At 57.9% G+C, this 16,997-nt stretch overlaps 6 protein-coding genes across 6 annotated transcripts; 2 read left to right on the top strand and 4 right to left on the bottom strand.

Annotated features, from left to right (window-relative positions):
• Nucleotides 1-1,096: 1,096 nt before the first annotated feature.
• On the top strand, nucleotides 1,097-3,109 carry D7B24_001969 (uncharacterized protein; the record flags this gene model as incomplete). The annotated part of the gene is made up of 3 exons (XM_028636186.1): nucleotides 1,097-1,240; nucleotides 1,300-1,467; nucleotides 1,538-3,109. The coding sequence occupies 3 exons, from the start codon at nucleotides 1,097-1,099 to the stop codon at nucleotides 3,107-3,109; spliced, it is 1,884 nt and encodes a 627-aa protein (XP_028491559.1).
• A 562-nt stretch (nucleotides 3,110-3,671) lies between these two features.
• On the bottom strand, nucleotides 3,672-5,349 carry RAI1 (the record flags this gene model as incomplete). Its single annotated transcript, XM_028636185.1, has 9 exons — nucleotides 3,672-3,847; nucleotides 3,949-4,248; nucleotides 4,360-4,530; nucleotides 4,589-4,689; nucleotides 4,727-4,746; nucleotides 4,785-4,839; nucleotides 4,890-4,921; nucleotides 4,985-5,227; nucleotides 5,278-5,349. 9 exons carry the CDS (start codon nucleotides 5,347-5,349, stop codon nucleotides 3,672-3,674), a joined length of 1,170 nt encoding a protein of 389 aa, XP_028491558.1.
• Nucleotides 5,350-6,212: 863 nt separating this feature from the next.
• Nucleotides 6,213-9,534, top strand: SEC8 (exocyst subunit; the record flags this gene model as incomplete). Its single annotated transcript, XM_028636184.1, has 2 exons — nucleotides 6,213-8,794; nucleotides 8,859-9,534. 2 exons carry the CDS (start codon nucleotides 6,213-6,215, stop codon nucleotides 9,532-9,534), a joined length of 3,258 nt encoding a protein of 1,085 aa, XP_028491557.1.
• Nucleotides 9,535-9,848: 314 nt separating this feature from the next.
• YTM1 (ribosome biogenesis protein ytm1) lies at nucleotides 9,849-11,357 on the bottom strand (the record flags this gene model as incomplete). The annotated part of the gene is made up of 2 exons (XM_028636183.1): nucleotides 9,849-11,203; nucleotides 11,261-11,357. 2 exons carry the CDS (start codon nucleotides 11,355-11,357, stop codon nucleotides 9,849-9,851), a joined length of 1,452 nt encoding a protein of 483 aa, XP_028491556.1.
• A 568-nt stretch (nucleotides 11,358-11,925) lies between these two features.
• Nucleotides 11,926-14,430, bottom strand: D7B24_001965 (uncharacterized protein; the record flags this gene model as incomplete). Its single annotated transcript, XM_028636182.1, has 3 exons — nucleotides 11,926-12,686; nucleotides 12,747-13,824; nucleotides 13,882-14,430. The coding sequence occupies 3 exons, from the start codon at nucleotides 14,428-14,430 to the stop codon at nucleotides 11,926-11,928; spliced, it is 2,388 nt and encodes a 795-aa protein (XP_028491555.1).
• Nucleotides 14,431-15,467: 1,037 nt separating this feature from the next.
• RIM11 (regulator of ime2) lies at nucleotides 15,468-16,951 on the bottom strand (the record flags this gene model as incomplete). Its single annotated transcript, XM_028636181.1, has 6 exons — nucleotides 15,468-15,601; nucleotides 15,662-16,060; nucleotides 16,125-16,473; nucleotides 16,534-16,617; nucleotides 16,678-16,850; nucleotides 16,906-16,951. The coding sequence occupies 6 exons, from the start codon at nucleotides 16,949-16,951 to the stop codon at nucleotides 15,468-15,470; spliced, it is 1,185 nt and encodes a 394-aa protein (XP_028491554.1).
• Nucleotides 16,952-16,997: the final 46 nt, after the last annotated feature.

Here is a 16,997-nt window from a genome sequence, read left to right as displayed (position 1 = left end):
GGGGGGGGGATGTGATGGAGATGGGCACGGGGACGAGGCTGATGCTATGAGCTACGAGTGCTGTGCCCGGTTCGCTCTGACCATGCTCTGATCCTGCCTCTTCTTGCTGGGCGCTGCTGCCAACAAACAGAGGGGCTCGTTGACGGGGCGACGGTTTCTGATGTGTCGGTGTCCACGTTAGCGTGCTCTTCGTTACTGGGCGGTTGGCCGGCAGGTGGCAGGCCCCAGGCCTCGGAGCAGGCCCCACCCCCGGTTTCTTCCCAGGATGTGTGGTATGTGGGCGCTACCCAGCAGCACGATGCAAGTGCACCAGCAGCGATGGTGCAGAGTTGAGTGAGTGCCCTATGGAAATGGGCCGCTTGGATGCCAGCAATTGGACCGTTGCATTCGACTGGAATGCAGATGACCATCTGTCATCCATAGGGGTCTGCATCAAGGCCGTCTGGTCTCTGCAGCGTGGCCGCCTTTATCTGTGGCAGGCCCCGAAGCAGTCAACACCATGATATATCGCTCCTGCACACCCTTTTTGCTCGTTTTTGCACTGTCGTGAATCACCTCTTTCTTTTTTCTCCCCTTTCCTTTGGGCCAGGGCCTGCTTGCTGTCCCGTCCCACAAGACACAGCACAGCACAGCGCACGATCGCCCCTCCCAGAGAAAGCGCGGACGTCAGAGCTATACCGAAACGGAAGCAAAGTAAACAAAAGGCCCAAGCTTCCATCAAACCGTCTCCCTCCCCCCGGCCGTTGTCCCAGCACATGCACCCGCCAAACCTCAGATCCGACACGCCGACTGCAGGGTCCCTGCTCGCTCTCCCGGACAACCAGAACGTCCCAGTCCACCTGTGCTGAACCTGGTCCTCGAACCTGGGAAGCCTGGGTTCCCTTCCATTAAAACAACCTCGTCCACTGCCAGGCCCATAGCAACCATCTTTCGCTCGACCATCTCTACAACCTCAAGCCGAGCAACCCCGCCAATTGCTGTTGCGTCAAAGCCAGCTGCCTGTGCGACCGAGGTTTGCCTCTCTCTCTACATTCATTGACCTCTAAAAAAAGGTTCTCATCGACCGAACCTCCACCTCCACCACACATCGCCCAAAATGACGACCAGGAGGATGAGCACAATGCCTGACGAGGGCGTCGCTGAGCACTACCAGGTTCTCGAGGAGCTGGGTCGTGGCAGTTTTGGTGTTGTCTACAAGGCCATTGAGAAGGCTACCGGTGAGACCGTCGCCATCAAGCATGTACGTCAACCACCATTTCCCTCCTTCCACTGCGGGCATGGCTGATCCATAGTCTTTAGATCGATCTCGAATCCAGCGAAGATGATATCCAAGAAATCCAGGGCGAGATTGCTGTGCTCAGCACCTGCGCCAGTTCCTTCGTTACACAATACAAAGGCAGCTTCCTCCGAGGCCACAAGCTGTGGATCGTCATGGAGTTCCTCGGTGGAGGCTCTTGCTTGGATCTCGTGAGTTTGAAGTCTACTTATTATCGATTTTTTTTCCCTCTCTCTTTCCCTCTTGTACTGACAGACTCAGCTCAAACCAGACAACTTTTCCGAAGGCCACATCGCCATCATCTGCCGCGAGCTCCTGCGCGGTCTCGAATACCTGCACGCTGAAGGCAAGATTCACCGAGACATCAAGGCTGCCAATGTTCTCCTGTCCGAGGTCGGCAAGGTCAAGCTCGCCGACTTTGGTGTTGCCGCACAATTGACCAACATCAAGTCGCAACGAAATACCTTTGTCGGCACGCCTTTCTGGATGGCACCAGAGGTCATCCAGCAGGATGGATACGGCTTCAAGGCCGACATCTGGTCCCTGGGTATCACGGCCATGGAGATGGCCAACGGCGAGCCACCCCTGGCCCACATTCACCCCATGAAGGTCCTCTTCCACATTCCCAAGAACTCGCCTCCCCGGCTTGAGGGCAACTTTAGCCGCGAATTCAAAGACTTCATCGCGCAGTGTCTGGTCAAGGACACAGAGCGCCGACCCACCGCCAAGGAGCTGCTGAAGCACCGCTTCATCCGCTCCGCCGGCAAGGTCGAGGCTCTTCAAGAGCTCATTCAGCGGAGGCAGATGTGGGATGTCAACCAGCAGCGCAAGTCCCACCCAATCTTCTATCAAGAGACTCTCAACACAATCTCTCCCAAGGACGACGCAGACGAGTGGGTGTTTGACACGGTCAAGTCAGTCATGCCCAAGAGGCCCACAGTCAAGTCTCGCAAGCCTTCGTCCATCTTCTCGACTGAAGAAGCCATGCGCAAGCTCGATCTCAAGGATGGCCCTCTCGGCCCTTCATCACCAGCGCCTCAGACCATGCGCAAGACGACAGCCCGCCGCCAGCCCTCTGTCAGCCACACCCAGACGAATGGATCGCCACGTTCCACCGTCGCCAGACGCCCATTGCAACCCGACATGTCATATGGCAATTCGGGATCTACAATGCGCCTATTCCGCCGTGTTCCTTCTGACAGCTCGACGTCTGGTCACCTGAACGGATCGCCCGCCGAAGACGCGCCCAACAACGAGAACCGACCACCCAGCATCATGGGCCCTGCCGAGGCTACCAGCAAGGAGGCTTTGCTCGGGCGCCGCCTGTACAACAAGGCCCTCGACCCGACACTGGCCGAACTGCACGCCCAAACATCAGCCATGCACAAGCGGGAGGCCCTGGCAAAGCTTAGCGACGCATTTGCCAACCTCGACGCCGTAGACCCTGAGGGCGCCTACCACTTGATGCGCAACCTCATGTCGGCCGTATCGCAGGACAACAGGCTGAACAACGCCTTCACGCCGCAGCAGTCCATCAAGATGCCCTCGGATGGTACCCCTCAGGGTACCGTCATCATCAACCGAGGCGCGACGCCGGCGCCCAGTGGCAGCCCGGCCAAGCTGGTCATGGCGTCCAACAACCCCCACCTCAAAAGCCACAGAAGACGAAACGGCGAGCTCGCTGCCGCCGACCCCGAGAAGGAGAAGTTCGCCCTGGAGGCCAAGTATCCCGGACGTGAGGCCCGGCCCGGCATGGAGCACTGCAAGCAGCTGTCTGATGTTCTCTACAGCCGCTGGACGGACGGTCTGCGCCTGCGCTGGCCGGCTGTGTGAGGTGTGCCTGACGGTGCCTCTTTCTCGCGCGTGCGTGAGAGATGAGGCTGTATTCGAAATGTGTAAGACCACGGCATGAACAGCATACCAGGTTTCGAAAGCATACACAAAAGCATTTGCGGATGTGCGATTGGTTCACATTACGTCCCATTTTGTTTCTCCTTCTTCTTTCCCTCACTTTTTTTGGACATTCGATTTTTGGATGTCGTGGTATTTGAGAGTTTTTCTTTTAGTTTTGCTTGAGCGCATCGATACGGAGGGAAGGCGGAGTGCTGGTTTTCTGACGAAGCCATGAGTTTTTTGCATGGTTCAATGTGTGTTTTTGCTTTGGTTGTACGACTATGTGGTCTGCTGGCGTTCAGGGGATGGTGTAACAGATACCTCGCGGTTCGCGATTGAGATTTTTTTTTTTTAGCATAGCATTAGGTAGTTGGAATGAGAGACGTTCCCTGCGGCTTTGGTCCTGTGCGCATGCATCGTGAATTACTGTTGATGAGGGTCTCTAGCGAGGTGGAAACTTTAAGGGGTCATTCAAGATGGAAGGGGGGTTGAACGTTTGGTATCACTCGGTTCCGGCTGGCGGAGGTCCTAGGGACAGCTTGATCCGCCAATTGATAAACTCATCCGTGAGGATCTCGCCGTGGCCCGCCTCCTCGATGCGAAAGACCTCGATGGTCGGCGACCCGGGCTTCCTGCGTATCCTCCACACGCCGTCGTCATTGATCGTCTGCCGGAGCCCTGTCCGTTCGTGTCAGTGGGCGATCGATAGAGGATGGCCTCGGCACGGCCAAATCGCCGAGAGCAGGAAAAGAGGCAGGCAAACGGGGGAGGAGACCTACAGTCGAGAAACTCGCCCGCAAAGTTGACGCACATGTCCCCGTTCCACGGCGGATCCGGCCGCCGGGCGATCGTGTCGGGGATCTCGGCCGTCTGGATCTCTTGGACGCGCGCGAGGATGCCGGCGTGGGTGCGGAAGCCGACGATGATGCGCGGGACGCCGAGGAGGAAGGACTGCAGCCAGAATTTGAGGAGCTTGCGGTCAAAGGTGGCGGCGTCGCGGTCGGAGCGAATGTCGACGGACGTCTTCAGCTCGACCCAGTTGATGGGGGTGCCGGGCTGCGCGGGCTTGGAGTCCCAGACTGAGCGAGGAGGGGTGGGCATGTCAGCCTGATCAGACGATCGGGATTGTTTGGTCGCATAGTTCGGGGGGGAAAGGATAGCAGGGGGAGCCAGAGGCAAGGAACACTTACTGGCGTCGACCTCGCCGCCGATGCAGATGGTCGTCGCGCCGATGCCGGTGCGGACGACGGAGCAGTACTGGGCCTTGTTGTTGACGACTTCGTCCTCGCGGTTCTCGATGTACTCGCGCGGTGTGTCGCCCCAAGGCTTCGGGAGGGTCGCTAGAGTTTCAAATTTGTAGCCTGCAAAGGAGTCAGTCACGGCTTGGATAAACCCCCAAGGACAGGGAGAAGAGCGCACCCCAGAACTGCATGACTTCTGGCGCATGGGGCCCGCGTCGTTGTTGGGCGTTCTGCTGCTGCTGAGACGCTTTCTTGTAGGCGTTGTTCTCCTCGATGAAGCTACGTCGTCGTGTAAGCCATGAGCCGGTCCTCACACTCAGGCCAAGGGGCTTGTTCCTACATGCAATCCTACGAACGTCAGTGGAGAGCCACACGAGAGATGGTTGGGAAAGCCGGCGCACTTGGTAAAGAGTCGCGTTCATCTCGAACCTGGTGGGTCATCAGCTGCGTCGCCCTCCCGTCCTTGACGGTCCTCTCACCCGTCGCGGTCGTCAAACGGCGTGCTCATGATCTAATGGATGATTCGTCAGAAACAGAACGTCCAAAAGAACGACACAGGAGTTTGAGGGCGTACCTTGGTCATCATGCCCCTCCATGTGACGAGCTGAGCATCAATCTTCTGTCCCGACTTCTGCTCGTGAGCCTGGATGGTCTTGAGCAGACTGATGAGGTGCTCATCGCCAGACTCGTCCGCTTTGACAAAGGTATCGTAGCCCTTGGACAAGTCGGCGCCTATAGTGGGATTGTAATAGTAGCGCATAGACGAGTCATCGAGATGGAACTCATGATTGTCGTCGTATGAGAAGCAGGCGAATTCCTGGTTGATATTATTAGTGGCTGCACGATGCGCCTGGAACATTGACGGACCTTTGGTCGCTTGACAGGTTGGCTGGCGCTGTAGAAGCGGCCAATAGGTTGTATAGAGAAGCTGGTCGCCATTGTCAAAGTTGCGCCTCACAGACGATTCAATGCCCGTAGTTGTGTAGGCAGTGCAGACAGCACAAGGCAGCACGTTGTGTACCCGTTGAAGTTCATCTGAGTGTCCAGTCGAGGCATCTTAGGTAAGGCGTGAAGACACTGACTGTTGGGAACGCATCAGGGAGCTCACTGGAGTAAGGTACTTACGTGTGGGGTACTTTGGTACCTGGGACCTGTGTATCGCGACGACTGACTCCAGCTGTGCGTTTTCCTCTTGTATTATGCAGATTGCATATGTTCTGCACCTACCATGTTTCTACTCTATTGGCAGCCATTGCCCCCCTTCTCCGGCATACAGAGAATTAGGTCAGTCACTTGTGAGCGTCAACTGGATTGACGATGATGAGCATCGTAGGTGCCCCACCACATGCGTACCTTATATGTACCTAGGTAGGTAGGTACCTTACATAGGTAGGTAGCTCGGCAGGTACTGTAGGAGCACAGCCACAGGGGACGATGAAACCAAGAATGCGGCCACTGGCCATTTGCGCTGAAACATGTCCGGGGGTGGCTGGCCTGCACTTTCCCACTTCCCACTGAATAACCCACCTAGGACGGGGGCCCTGTGGTACCTGAACATGGGAGCTCGAGTGAATTGAACTGCTCAGCCTGCCTTCCAACCTACCTAGGTACCTACACTCCTTCGCCTTACGCCTTCTCACGACCCCTTCACGACGCTCAACTCGCAGCCCCCTCGATCCGATTGATCATCCGACACACCCATCCCGCCAACCGCCGAGGAGCACACCCTACTGCCCTCTTGCATCCGACGATGCGCCAGCCGCCACCATCCACGTAGCGCATTCGCTCCACCGTCTCCCGCCATGTCGAACCGGTATGGGATCCCCTACCGCAATGGCAACGGCTATGGCAACTTCGGAGCGCCACCGCAGGAGGACCAGCAGGGCGACTACGACCCCTACGGCGACGGCTACTCGAACAGCGGCCGCTACGGCTCGCCGTCCCAGCAGACCATGCCCTACAGGACGCCGCCCCCGCAGGCCGCCTCTCGAAACGTCCCGCCGCCTGTTCGCCAGGAGCGCATGCAGCCCGAGACGAACGCCGAGCGCCAGATCGCCCAAGTCCTCGAGCTCATCAAGCGCGAGTGGCCCTCCATGTGCCAGACCGACTGCATCCCCGTCCAGCTCGCCCTGCAACTGCTCGACACGAGCTCCGTCGGCCGCGCCCACGAATACCGCAACTTCCAGGAAACCCACGACTATCTCCAGAGCTCGCTCAAGGGCATCGTCCACGAGCACCACCAGGGCTTCAACAGTTCCATCGGCACGTTTCACAAGATCCAGGGCAGCATACAGGCCTCGCAAAAGAGGGTGCGCGCCCTGAAGGAGTCGCTGGCCTCGTCCAAGGTCAGCCTCTGCTCCACCGATCCCGAGCTCAAGAAATTGTCCGCCGCGTCGCAGGCCTACGACGAGCTGTTGACCAGCCTCAACGAGCTCGAGGAGCTCCGCCTCGTCCCCGACCAGCTCGAGGCCCGCATCTCCGAGAAGAGGTTCCTGTCCGCCGTCGATATTCTGCAGAGCGCGCTGCGCAAGCTGCGGAAGCCCGAGCTGGACAATATCGGCGCCCTGAGCGACCTCAGGAACTACCTGGCAAACCAAGACTCGGCATTGATGGATATCCTGGTCGAAGAGCTGCACGAGCATCTTTATCTCAAATCACCCTATTGCCAGGAGCGGTGGCAGAGCCTCGCCAAGACTCAAGGCGCCTTTAATGATGCCTACACCGATGCGACGGCCATTCCGCTCTTCCACTCATGTCTGGAGGGCATGGATCTCGAGCGGCCGGCGACGGAGGACCCAGCCAAGAACCCCGAGGCCGACACATTCACCTATGTTGGGCTTCTCGTCGAGTCCTTGAACAAGCTCGGACGGTTGGAGACGGCTGTCGACATTCTCAAACAGAGGATGCCTGTCGAGCTGTTCGGCATTGTCAACGAGACCATCAACGAGGTGGACCAGCGACACCCGAGCTCACTACGGGGCGCCGCCATAAACTCTGAAGGTCTTCACATTTACGGGAACCGAGAAACCCAGATGCGGGCAGATGTCATCTACGACTTGTTATGGGCCTTGTATGGCAAGTTTGAGGCCATTGCCGAGGGACACCGCATATTTCACGAGTCAATCAAGGCGCTCATCCGCCGCGAGGGCGCCGGGAATAATAGCGCGCTGCTTGGCAGCTTCAAGGAGTTGTGGAACCTGTATCAGAACGAGATTCGATCGCTCCTACACAACTATGTCACGACGGATGCCGACGTTTACCAGTTCAGCTCGTCACCGAAACTGGGCTCGAATATGAATGGCAAGAAGGATGTCGCGCGTGAGCACCTGTTCAAGTTTGCTGAAGCGGATCCCAAGTCGGTCGACATGGTCACCGAGTATGAGGCTCTTGAAGGCATCATCCGAGCTGCCGTCCCCGGCTTGACCGACAGTCGAAAGCCAGGCGCAGACAAGAAGGCGATTGGTCGCTCCAACAACATTGATGGCGGCAACTCAAGGAAGAGCACAACAGCCGGATACGAGAGCAAACAGAACAGCTCTAGCAACCACAAATCGCTCGTTGAGCCGAGCGTTTTCAACATGAGCCTGTTGCTACCACCCACCCTGGTCTTCCTCCAGCGCTTGAGGACTATTGTCCCACCTGGCTCGGACTTGGCTTCGAGCGCCCTGACATCTTTCCTGGATAACTTCCTGGTGAACGTGTTCCAGCCGCAGCTGGATGAGACATTGGGCAAACTCGCCGACACCGTCTTCAGCGAGACGACTTCTTTCACGCAAGATCAAGAATGGAAGCAAGTCGCGCGGAAGCCGGTCTTCAAGGGCACGACAGCCTTCTTCACTGTTGTCATGGCGTTCTGCAAGATGCTCACAACCATCCCGCCCGATCAAGCCTTGAGCACACTAATCATTCGGCAAATGATGAGGTACTATGATCGGTGCTTCGGCTGGTTCAAATCCCTCGCCAGCAAGGCGCAGGAGACTGCCACGGACACACAAACACTGCGACTCGCGGCCAAGCTCGCACTCGAGCCCAGCCAGATCAATGAGACGATCAAGGGCATCTGGGCCTCCGAGACAACAGACACTGCCTTGATGGATAAGGAAATCGGGCAGCTGATCGCCTACACAAATAATCAGAAGACGGAGCTCAGTGATATTTTGCAGGACAAGGATACGATATCATCCATCTGCCTCCTATATACTAGCATGAAGTGGTTGGCCGTCAAGATCTCGGGTCTGCGGCACATCACCCAACACGATATTGATTCGACGCGGCCGAATCTGCCTCGCCAGTCGGGCAAGCGCTGGACCTTGATGAACGACACGAACAAGGTCACAAGTGAGGACTGTCCTGTGTACCTCCCGATGACTCAGGATACCGTCCAGTCAGTGACTCCCTGCGCCGATCCCTTCTCCGTGTCCATCTTTTTGCTGATCATCTTCCCACAGAGCCTTCGATGGTATCGTCTCCTCCTTCGAGGAGCTCGCCAACACGGCCCTCCTGACTCTTCATCTCGAGGCGCGCGCCCAGATCATCTACTCCCTCCACACGGCCCTCACCCCCTCGACGTCAGCCCCCTATCTCCTCGACCAGGAGGTCAACGAGCCCGACCCGCAGGTTCTCAAACTCAACGCCGACGTCATGACCTACGACGAGACGATCACGCGTCACCTCCGCACCCCCGAGTCGCGCTTCGTCCGCACCGGTCTCGGCCGTCTCATCGACGCCTACCTCGTCGGCAACGCCCCGCTCGCGTCCCCGATGAACGGGCGCGGCTGCGGTCGCATGCAGCTCAACATTCTCGTGCTGCAGCAGAACCTCAAGAATGTCGAGGAAGGAGTCGACCTGCGACGCGCCGCCGAGTACTTTGCCCTCTTCGAGAAAGGTCCCGACGGGGTCGTGGCCAAGGCCAAAGCGGACAAGGAGGCCGGCGAGGCCGAGGCCGACGGCGAGCCGGATGAGGAAGAGAGGAGGCTCCGATTCTCGTATGACGAGCTCAAGGCGCTCATGGAGCTGTGCTTCAGCGAGCAGCTCGCCAACCCAGAGAGGGGCGTCGCCGCCGCGGCCAAGCGGCAGATGGGGGAGAAGATGCTGGCGCTGAGCGAGTACACGTGGCAGACGTAGGGGGAACGTTCGGGGTCGAGGGGCGGAGGGGCGGAGGGGCGGTCTTGTTGTGGGATGGAGTTTAAGGCCTGCGACGGATGAAGTACATGTGACGACCTAACCTGACCTTGACGGCCAAGTAGGTAGACAGAGCCGAGCCGAGCAGCAAGGAAGATGCATGCATGACTGGGGGTATATTCCTCTGCAAGTCTATCAACAAGGGGGGGGGGGCGCCATCCAATTTTTGACACTTTTCTCTTGTTCCCTCCCTCATTCGCTCTCCCCTGATCGCACCCGTCCGCTTTCGCCTTTGACCGCAAACCTGATTGATCTATTTACTGCGACAGCAAATCCCGCCCCCTGTTGATCTGGACCTTCTTGTCCTCGCCACCGCTGACGATGCCCCACGTGGCATCCCACGCAACGTCAAAGACCTTGACGCCCTCGCCGCCGAGGGGCGCCCTGCGGCCGCCGAGCGACTCGCGCGCGACGGTGTAGACGGGCTCACAGACGCTGCCGCCACCGGCGGCGGCGCCGCCCTCGTCGCGGGTGGCGGGCCGCACGCTGCGCAGGTCCCAGACCTTGCAGGTGCCGTCGTGGCTGGCCGAGACGAGCGAGTAGTCGTTGTCCGGGGCCGGCGCGAGGGCCGAGACCATGTTGGCGTGGCCGCGGAGGGTGAGGACCGACGTCTGGGCGGCGGCGGCGCGGGGGTCGAGGAGAGTGACGTGGCGGGCGGCCGAGGCGGCGGCGACGAGGGCGTGGGCGCTGCGCGGCAGCGGCGCGAGGGCGAGGAGCGGGTGGAGCGTCGTCAGCGTCGAGACGACGCGCGCCGTCGTCAGGTCGAGCGTGCGGAGCGTGTGGTCGGTCGAGGCCGAGTAGGCCACGGTCGCGTCCGTGGGGTGGAAGGCGGCCGCCGTCGCCGCGGCGTCGCCGTGCGCGGCGATGAGCGCGAGCGGCGCCTTCTGCGGCACCGTCACCGACGAGGCGACGCGCGCGCGCTTGGCCGTGTGCGTTGCCGGTATGTCCTCGGCGTCGGCGTCGGCGGCCTTCTTCGACGCGAGCCAGAGGCCGACGGTGCCGTCGTTGGACGCCGTCAGGAGCCGCTTCGAGGGGCCGTGGGCCGCGAGGCTGTTGATCTTCTGCTTGTGCCCGTGCAGCTCGAGCGTCGGCTTGAGCTCGCCCGACAGCCGGTCCGCTGCCTCGGTGTACTTCCAGACGACAATCTTCTGGTCGAGACCGGCGGATGCGATCTGTGTCGAGCTCAGGAACTTGGCCGACGTGAGCATCTTGGCGTGACCGCCACCGCGGGCCGCCGCCGAGGTGGCCAGCGCCGAGCCGGACCCGTCCCATATCCTGACGAGACCGTCGTAGCTGGCGGAGAGGATGCGGTCCTGGCCCTGGATCAGGTCGTCGCCAGACCAGCGGCCGGCGGCCGAGGTGGCGGAGAGGACATCGACCGAGGCAACCCAGTCGTCATGCTGGAACGAGGCCTCGTACGTGGGCGGCAGCAGGGAGCGAACGTATTGTAGCGTGATGGTGGTTTCGGAGGAAAGTCCCTCGGTCTGCAGGTACTCTTCGAGGGTTGTGCGGAGAAACGTGCCATTGACAAGGAAGTCGAGAGGGACCGGGGCGGATGTGTTGAGCATAGACTCCGAGTTGAGAATGCGGGAGAGGCCATATCGCTTGATGTCTGCTTTCGTCAGTTCAGTTGCACTTCCAGGGTCTCTCTTGTGTGGGGTTCACTGACCGGACGGCACGAGAAGTTGCCTCTTGTTCTCAGGCAGTTGGAGGTCTTCATGGGTGGTGGTGAAGTTAACCTTCACCTGAGCCGCGGTGGACTCCATGTCGGATACGCAGGGGCCTGGAAATGTGTGGGTGGCTTGTTCTTGGGTTCGGGATCGGAATTCTGCAGATAGTGCGGCTCTGATTCGAGTGTGTCAATTTGGGCGAGGGGGCAGCGAACGTTGTTGGTCGTGTCGTCTGTTGGATGCTTGGGTGGATATCTCCATGCAGAAGGGATCTGGATATTTTTTGAAGAAAATTGTTGTCAGCCTTGCAGCCATCTCCACCCCCACCAGTGAGTTCATGTCCAATCACAGCGCCGATTGAGTGGCAAGGCTGAGGATGCCCCGCCCTTTTTTAACTTGGGCTCATCATCGCTGTGGTCCAGTTCATCACAGCATGTATGCCTCATTCATGTCAATCTCCCATCTGAGAATATTGACCTGAGCAAAATTTGGATAGCTATCGGCCTAGCTCAATACCTCATCGTACATAAAAAAACGTACAAATTTTACCCGGTTCCAGGTCCTAGCATGCGCATACTTCGCTTGCCGGTCGCGGAACCTCCCTCGGACACCGAGTGCCTCAGTCCTGTTCGTCGCCTTCTTCACACGGGATCGTCTCGACTGGCTACTCGGACAGATTCTGGGCTGTGTTCTTCACGTCCAACAGGAATGCCTCTTCGATGGCTGACTTGCGCTCAAACACACGCAGCCAGCGCGCGCCCCAGCGTTGAAGATGAGCCTTGCGCTCCTCACTGTTCGGCTCGTCCAACATTTCATCCTTGATTCCCGCCTTCCAGCTTGACAGAGCATCTTTGAGCGATGTGAACAAGTCTCTCATGGCTTTCATGTCGAGCTCCTTGCTTGCCTCAGCATCCGCATCGAGTTCCGGAGCAGTCATGATCTGACGAACGCGGCCCGTCACCTTGGTCACGGTGTTGGACACGAGCTCGAAAACATGCGCCTCGGCCAGTGCATCGCCCTCGCGCTCGCTGTGGTTGTAGACGAGCGACCATTCAATAACCGACAAGGGCGTCAAGATGGAGTAGTTCAGCAGCTTCTCGATGATTGAGATGGCAACGCCCGGTTGTGCTCGCCAGTATGCCATGACGGCGGTGATGATCTGCGCGCGAGCCGCTTCCGACGCGGCACCAATGTCCAATAAGCGGTCCTTAACACGCTCAATGCAAGCCAGCACGTGGCTCAGGGATTTGGAGCCGACCCAGCAGACAGCCGTGACGAACACATCTGTGCTGGTGACCAGCGCATCTAAGCTATGCTCCGTCGCGGCTGCATGGATTCGGTCGAGCACGGGTTGGAACTCTTCGTCAGGCACCTTGCGCTTGAGGAGAGCTGCCAGCTCTCGGCCCTCGGCAGAGAACGGCGTGGCTGCGAACTAGTTAGCGATTTCTGGTGAACGGGGGGATACGTTGCCACCTGGCTACTCACTCTCGTCAGAGAACTTAAAGTCGGGGACGTCCTTCTCCGTGTCAGGTGAGATCAAGCTCTGGTATTCTTCGGGAAGCGTGTTCTTGATGCGCTGAGCAAAGCTCAACCTGATTTCCTTGTCGAGGGCACCTCTGATGAACGCCTTGGACGGGTGAATATCAGGCAGGAACACGTCATTGACCCATTCGGTCCATTTCCACGTGAAGCCAAAGTTGCTCAGGTGGTGCGCGAACCAGTCAAGGAACCTGTTGCTCAGCTCCAAGTCCATCTGGCTCTGAGCGTGATACAGAAAGCGGATGGCACGGCCCAGACTCGGCGCGATAGCGGCAGGAGCCTGCTTGCACGCCTCGGTGAGAACGCTGTGATAATAAACCAGCTTGTGCTCCGCTGCCGGCAATTGGTGCAGCTGAGAGAAAACGGCGTCCACGGCGACATCCTCCGGTTTCCACGTGGATCTTCCAGAAGGAATGTCTCGCAGTCGGTCGAACGGTGTGGCACGCTTCACAAACGTGGAATCCGAAAAGTAGCAGTCAACATCGACCAAGAACCTAGCCGTGGCATTGCGGTTGAAGTCAAGAATGTTGATCGTGTCCACGAGCGCATCTCGGATCAGAGAAGAGGCGATGTCGGTGACCGGCGGCACAGAAGGAATGTCCTGATCGGCATAGACGGAAAAGTGCACCTCGGGAAAGAGAGGCTGTGGCCCAGCAATGACCTTTTCGGGAACAGTAATGACTGGCAGGTCGTGCTTCGTGGCGTTCTCGAGCTTCTCCATGGCCTCGATCTCCTCCAGAGGCATCTCCCACGGCCGAGGCAGGCAAGCCAGTTTCCACCCATCAGAAGCCTCGGATTGTAGCTGGCGCTGCAACAGGCTGATGATGCTTGCGGAGCCCGTGGCCGCACCCTCAGCCTCGGGAAGAAAGGGGTCAATCAAAGCTTGGAGCGGGTGCGGCTCGGAAGCAATGATCTCGGTGCTACCCATGAGCTGAGCAGCCTTGTGCTGCCACTGCTCTGGGTGTGCTGCCATGATGTATGGGATTGTGAGAAGGATGATTTTGACGAGCTCGGTACCAATCGTCTAGTATCGTCAGCTAATGCACCTTCCTCAACATAAATTTGAAAAATGAAAACTCACGTCTTCCGAGCTGGCAGTCTGCAGATCCAGCGCTCGCCCGAGCAGTTCCTCTAGAATGGGGAAAATGCCATCGCCCCCCAAGCAGCTCTGCAGACAGGCAAAGAGCTTGAGCAGCAATTTGGCATCCCTCCAGTGACCTTCTCTGATCTTCGTCTCCGTGGCAATGCTGAGCCTGCCCAGGATATCCTCCACAATCTCCGGGCGTAGTGTGTTGATGAACAGGATGACCGCGGCCGTGAATGGGGTCTTCAAGGGCTGCTCAACGGCAAGCTGGAGTACCAAGTCGATGAAGTTTTCGCGCAGTTCCGTGTCATCTACATTGTCGGCCACAATGTGGGCAATGGACTGGACCTCCTCGTGCCATCGACGCAGAGGCGACTCCGCGATGTTGAGGAGCTGCTTGCGAATCCTGACAGGGAGCGGAGGGGGCTCGTGGCGTCGACGTTGTTGGCGATAATCTTGCTCGTCGTCCTCGCGGTAGCGGCGTTTGCGATTGTGTCCGCCACCACCACCGCCGCCCCCATTGCGTCGCCGGTCATAATCACCCATTGCGAGTCTGTTTCGGAGAAGGAGGCGTTTCGGTGGAGTTGATACGAGTCGTTACGTCGCAGATTTCCGTAGGCGGTGTTGTTGAAGAGATGCGGGAAAGTCGTGCGACCGGGAGGGGATAAGGCAGGCAGGTAGGCCAAAAGGTCTTGTCGCGATTGCTCTTGCCGTAGCGAATTGAGCTGGAGCTCGAGTCGTTGCTCCCTAGCGCGTCTCAGTGTCGGTACCTGCTTTGCCCTGCATGATTGGTCACAAAAATATGGGTCACATGAGATGTGCTCACTTTAGGCCTTCTGCCGTCAAATACCCAATGATACGTTCGCAGACATCACAGATGTAGCACCGCGAGACTTTCTCCAAAACCACATGAGCCATTCCCGAGCTAGCCGTTGCTGAACCGAATGAAATAAGAAGCCTGCCCTGGACAGCAGGTCGTAAACACCAGCAGCAGCGTACAGTTGATCGAGTATGGAGAAACAACAAGCCAAGCCATCCAGACTAAGACCGTACATTGATTGTGCCATCCCGTACGCGGCGGGGAAGGCAATGAAGCCCATTTTTACTTGTAACGCGGGTAAACAACAGAGCAGCAGCCAGCCAACCATCTCAGTCATGCATCAACATGTGGTCTAATCCCTGATGCCCTTTGGGTATGCAGCAATGCAGCCTTCCCGTGGCGCGCAAGTGGTGCTCTCAACAATTGAGTCTTCTTCTCCGGCCCGGTCGCTCTTTTGTCCGCGGGATTCAAACCGCAGCAATACCCAGACCACGCTTGTGCCCCACCCATTTTGCATACTCCCCACGCCGACCAGTTTCCTATTCCTCAAGCGTCTGACGCCAACCTGCTTCTAGAGGTCATCCTCATCGTATCTAATCATCATGTGGCCCGACTTTGCTGGGGGGTGTCGTGCTACTGCTGCTGGGCGTGGACTTGAATAGGTTTTGCGTGTAGGCTAGCAGATCACCCCGGGCCGTGACCACAAACGGCCCGTAGGCGGGTACGTGGTAGTGCAACGTCTCATAGATGGCCTGTGCTTGCTTCAGTCCAGCTTGGCGAGCATCTCCTGCTTCGTCAATGGTGTGAACGAATCGATATCGAGACCCTTAGAAACAAGGATAGGTCGGATGTGAGCCGGCACCAGTTGAGCGTTGAGGTCCGGTCGGATCGAGAGTTCTGCATTGATCGATTAGTTAATTCAAACCATGGAATTTCGAGACTCATGAAATAGCTTACCGTGACGAGTGAAGTCGAACAGAGAAGGCAGGTCGCGCACCGTGCCGGTCTGGTGCCGCGAATCGGGCAGCTTAGTGCTGGGGTCCCTCAACTCGTCGAAGAACGGATGCACCATGGCATCAACGGCGCTTTGCCTCTCTGTAGGAGTGTATTCAAGGAGACGGGCAATCAGGTCGATGGCGTGAGCGTCGGCCTTTCGGAACACCTTGGCAAAGGGGTGGGGCTTGATCTGCGGGAACTTGTGCTCCATATAGTTTGGGTTCATCGTGCGGATCTGCTCCCTCGTGGGTGTTCCCAGGACCTTGATGATCTCTACCAGCTGGTCAATGCCCGACTCGCCGGGGAAAAGGGGTTGTCCGAGCATGAGCTCCGCCATGACGCAGCCGGTTGACCAGACATCTGTTGTGCGCGTTAGTACAATGAGCCTGGAGCTGCACATGGGAAGAAATGGTGGTAGTCGTACCAATCTTGGTGGTGTAGTTGGTGGCACCGAAAATGAGCTCCGGGGCGCGGTAGTAGCGAGAGCAGATGTATGACACGTTGGGCTCGTTCTCCACCAGAATCTTTGCGCTGCCAAAGTCGCACAGCTTCAGGATACCAGAAGTAGGATCCAGCAGCAGGTTTTGGGGCTTAATGTCGCGGTGGCAGATGCCTTGAGAGTGGATGTAGGCCAGGGCGCGGAAGAGCTGGTAAATATAGAGCTTGACCTCGAGGTTGGGCATGGTCGTCTTCATCTTGTTGAAGAAACGAGAAGCACGGTAGACCGTTTCAGGCACGAATTCTTGAACGAGGTTCAGATACACCTCGTCTTTCTAAACCCGTACGTCAGTCAACGCCCTGGATGTGAAGGTGATCAAGCGGGCTGGTCTTACGCGCTCGCCGTTCGAGTAGTAAAAAGCCTTGAGCTGCACGATGTTGGGATGACGAACAATGCGCATGATTTGCAGCTCTCGGTTCTACGTTTACCAGTGTTAGCGTACCGACCGCTAAGACTTTGGCTGCAGCTGTTCACGGACCTTGAATCTCTTGTCTTGAAGAACGCGCTTGATGGCAGCGTCCTCCCCGGATGGGGAGAGCTTCGTCTGGAAGACAACACCGAAGGAACCGTTGCCAACAATCTTGCACTGGGTATACTGCAAATCCCTGGTCTCGCCAGTGACACCGTCTTGCACCTTTTCGCGAATGACCTCTGCGGCGCGCTGTTAATCCACGGTATTCGACGTAGTAGACATTTGAAATCTTACCCCCCATCCTGAGGTTGTGCAGGGCGTTTGGGCGATTCGAAGACATGTTGCAGAGAGGCCACCAAACTACGCGGTGGTGATGCTATCGTTGG

Source organism: Verticillium nonalfalfae, assembly GCF_003724135.2.
Source record: "Verticillium nonalfalfae strain VnAa140/NRRL 66861 chromosome Unknown scaffold_143, whole genome shotgun sequence".
Classification (NCBI taxonomy): domain Eukaryota; kingdom Fungi; phylum Ascomycota; class Sordariomycetes; order Glomerellales; family Plectosphaerellaceae; genus Verticillium; species Verticillium nonalfalfae.
Note: the sequence above shows the minus strand (reverse complement) of the source record. Positions and strands in the feature narration are given on the sequence as shown.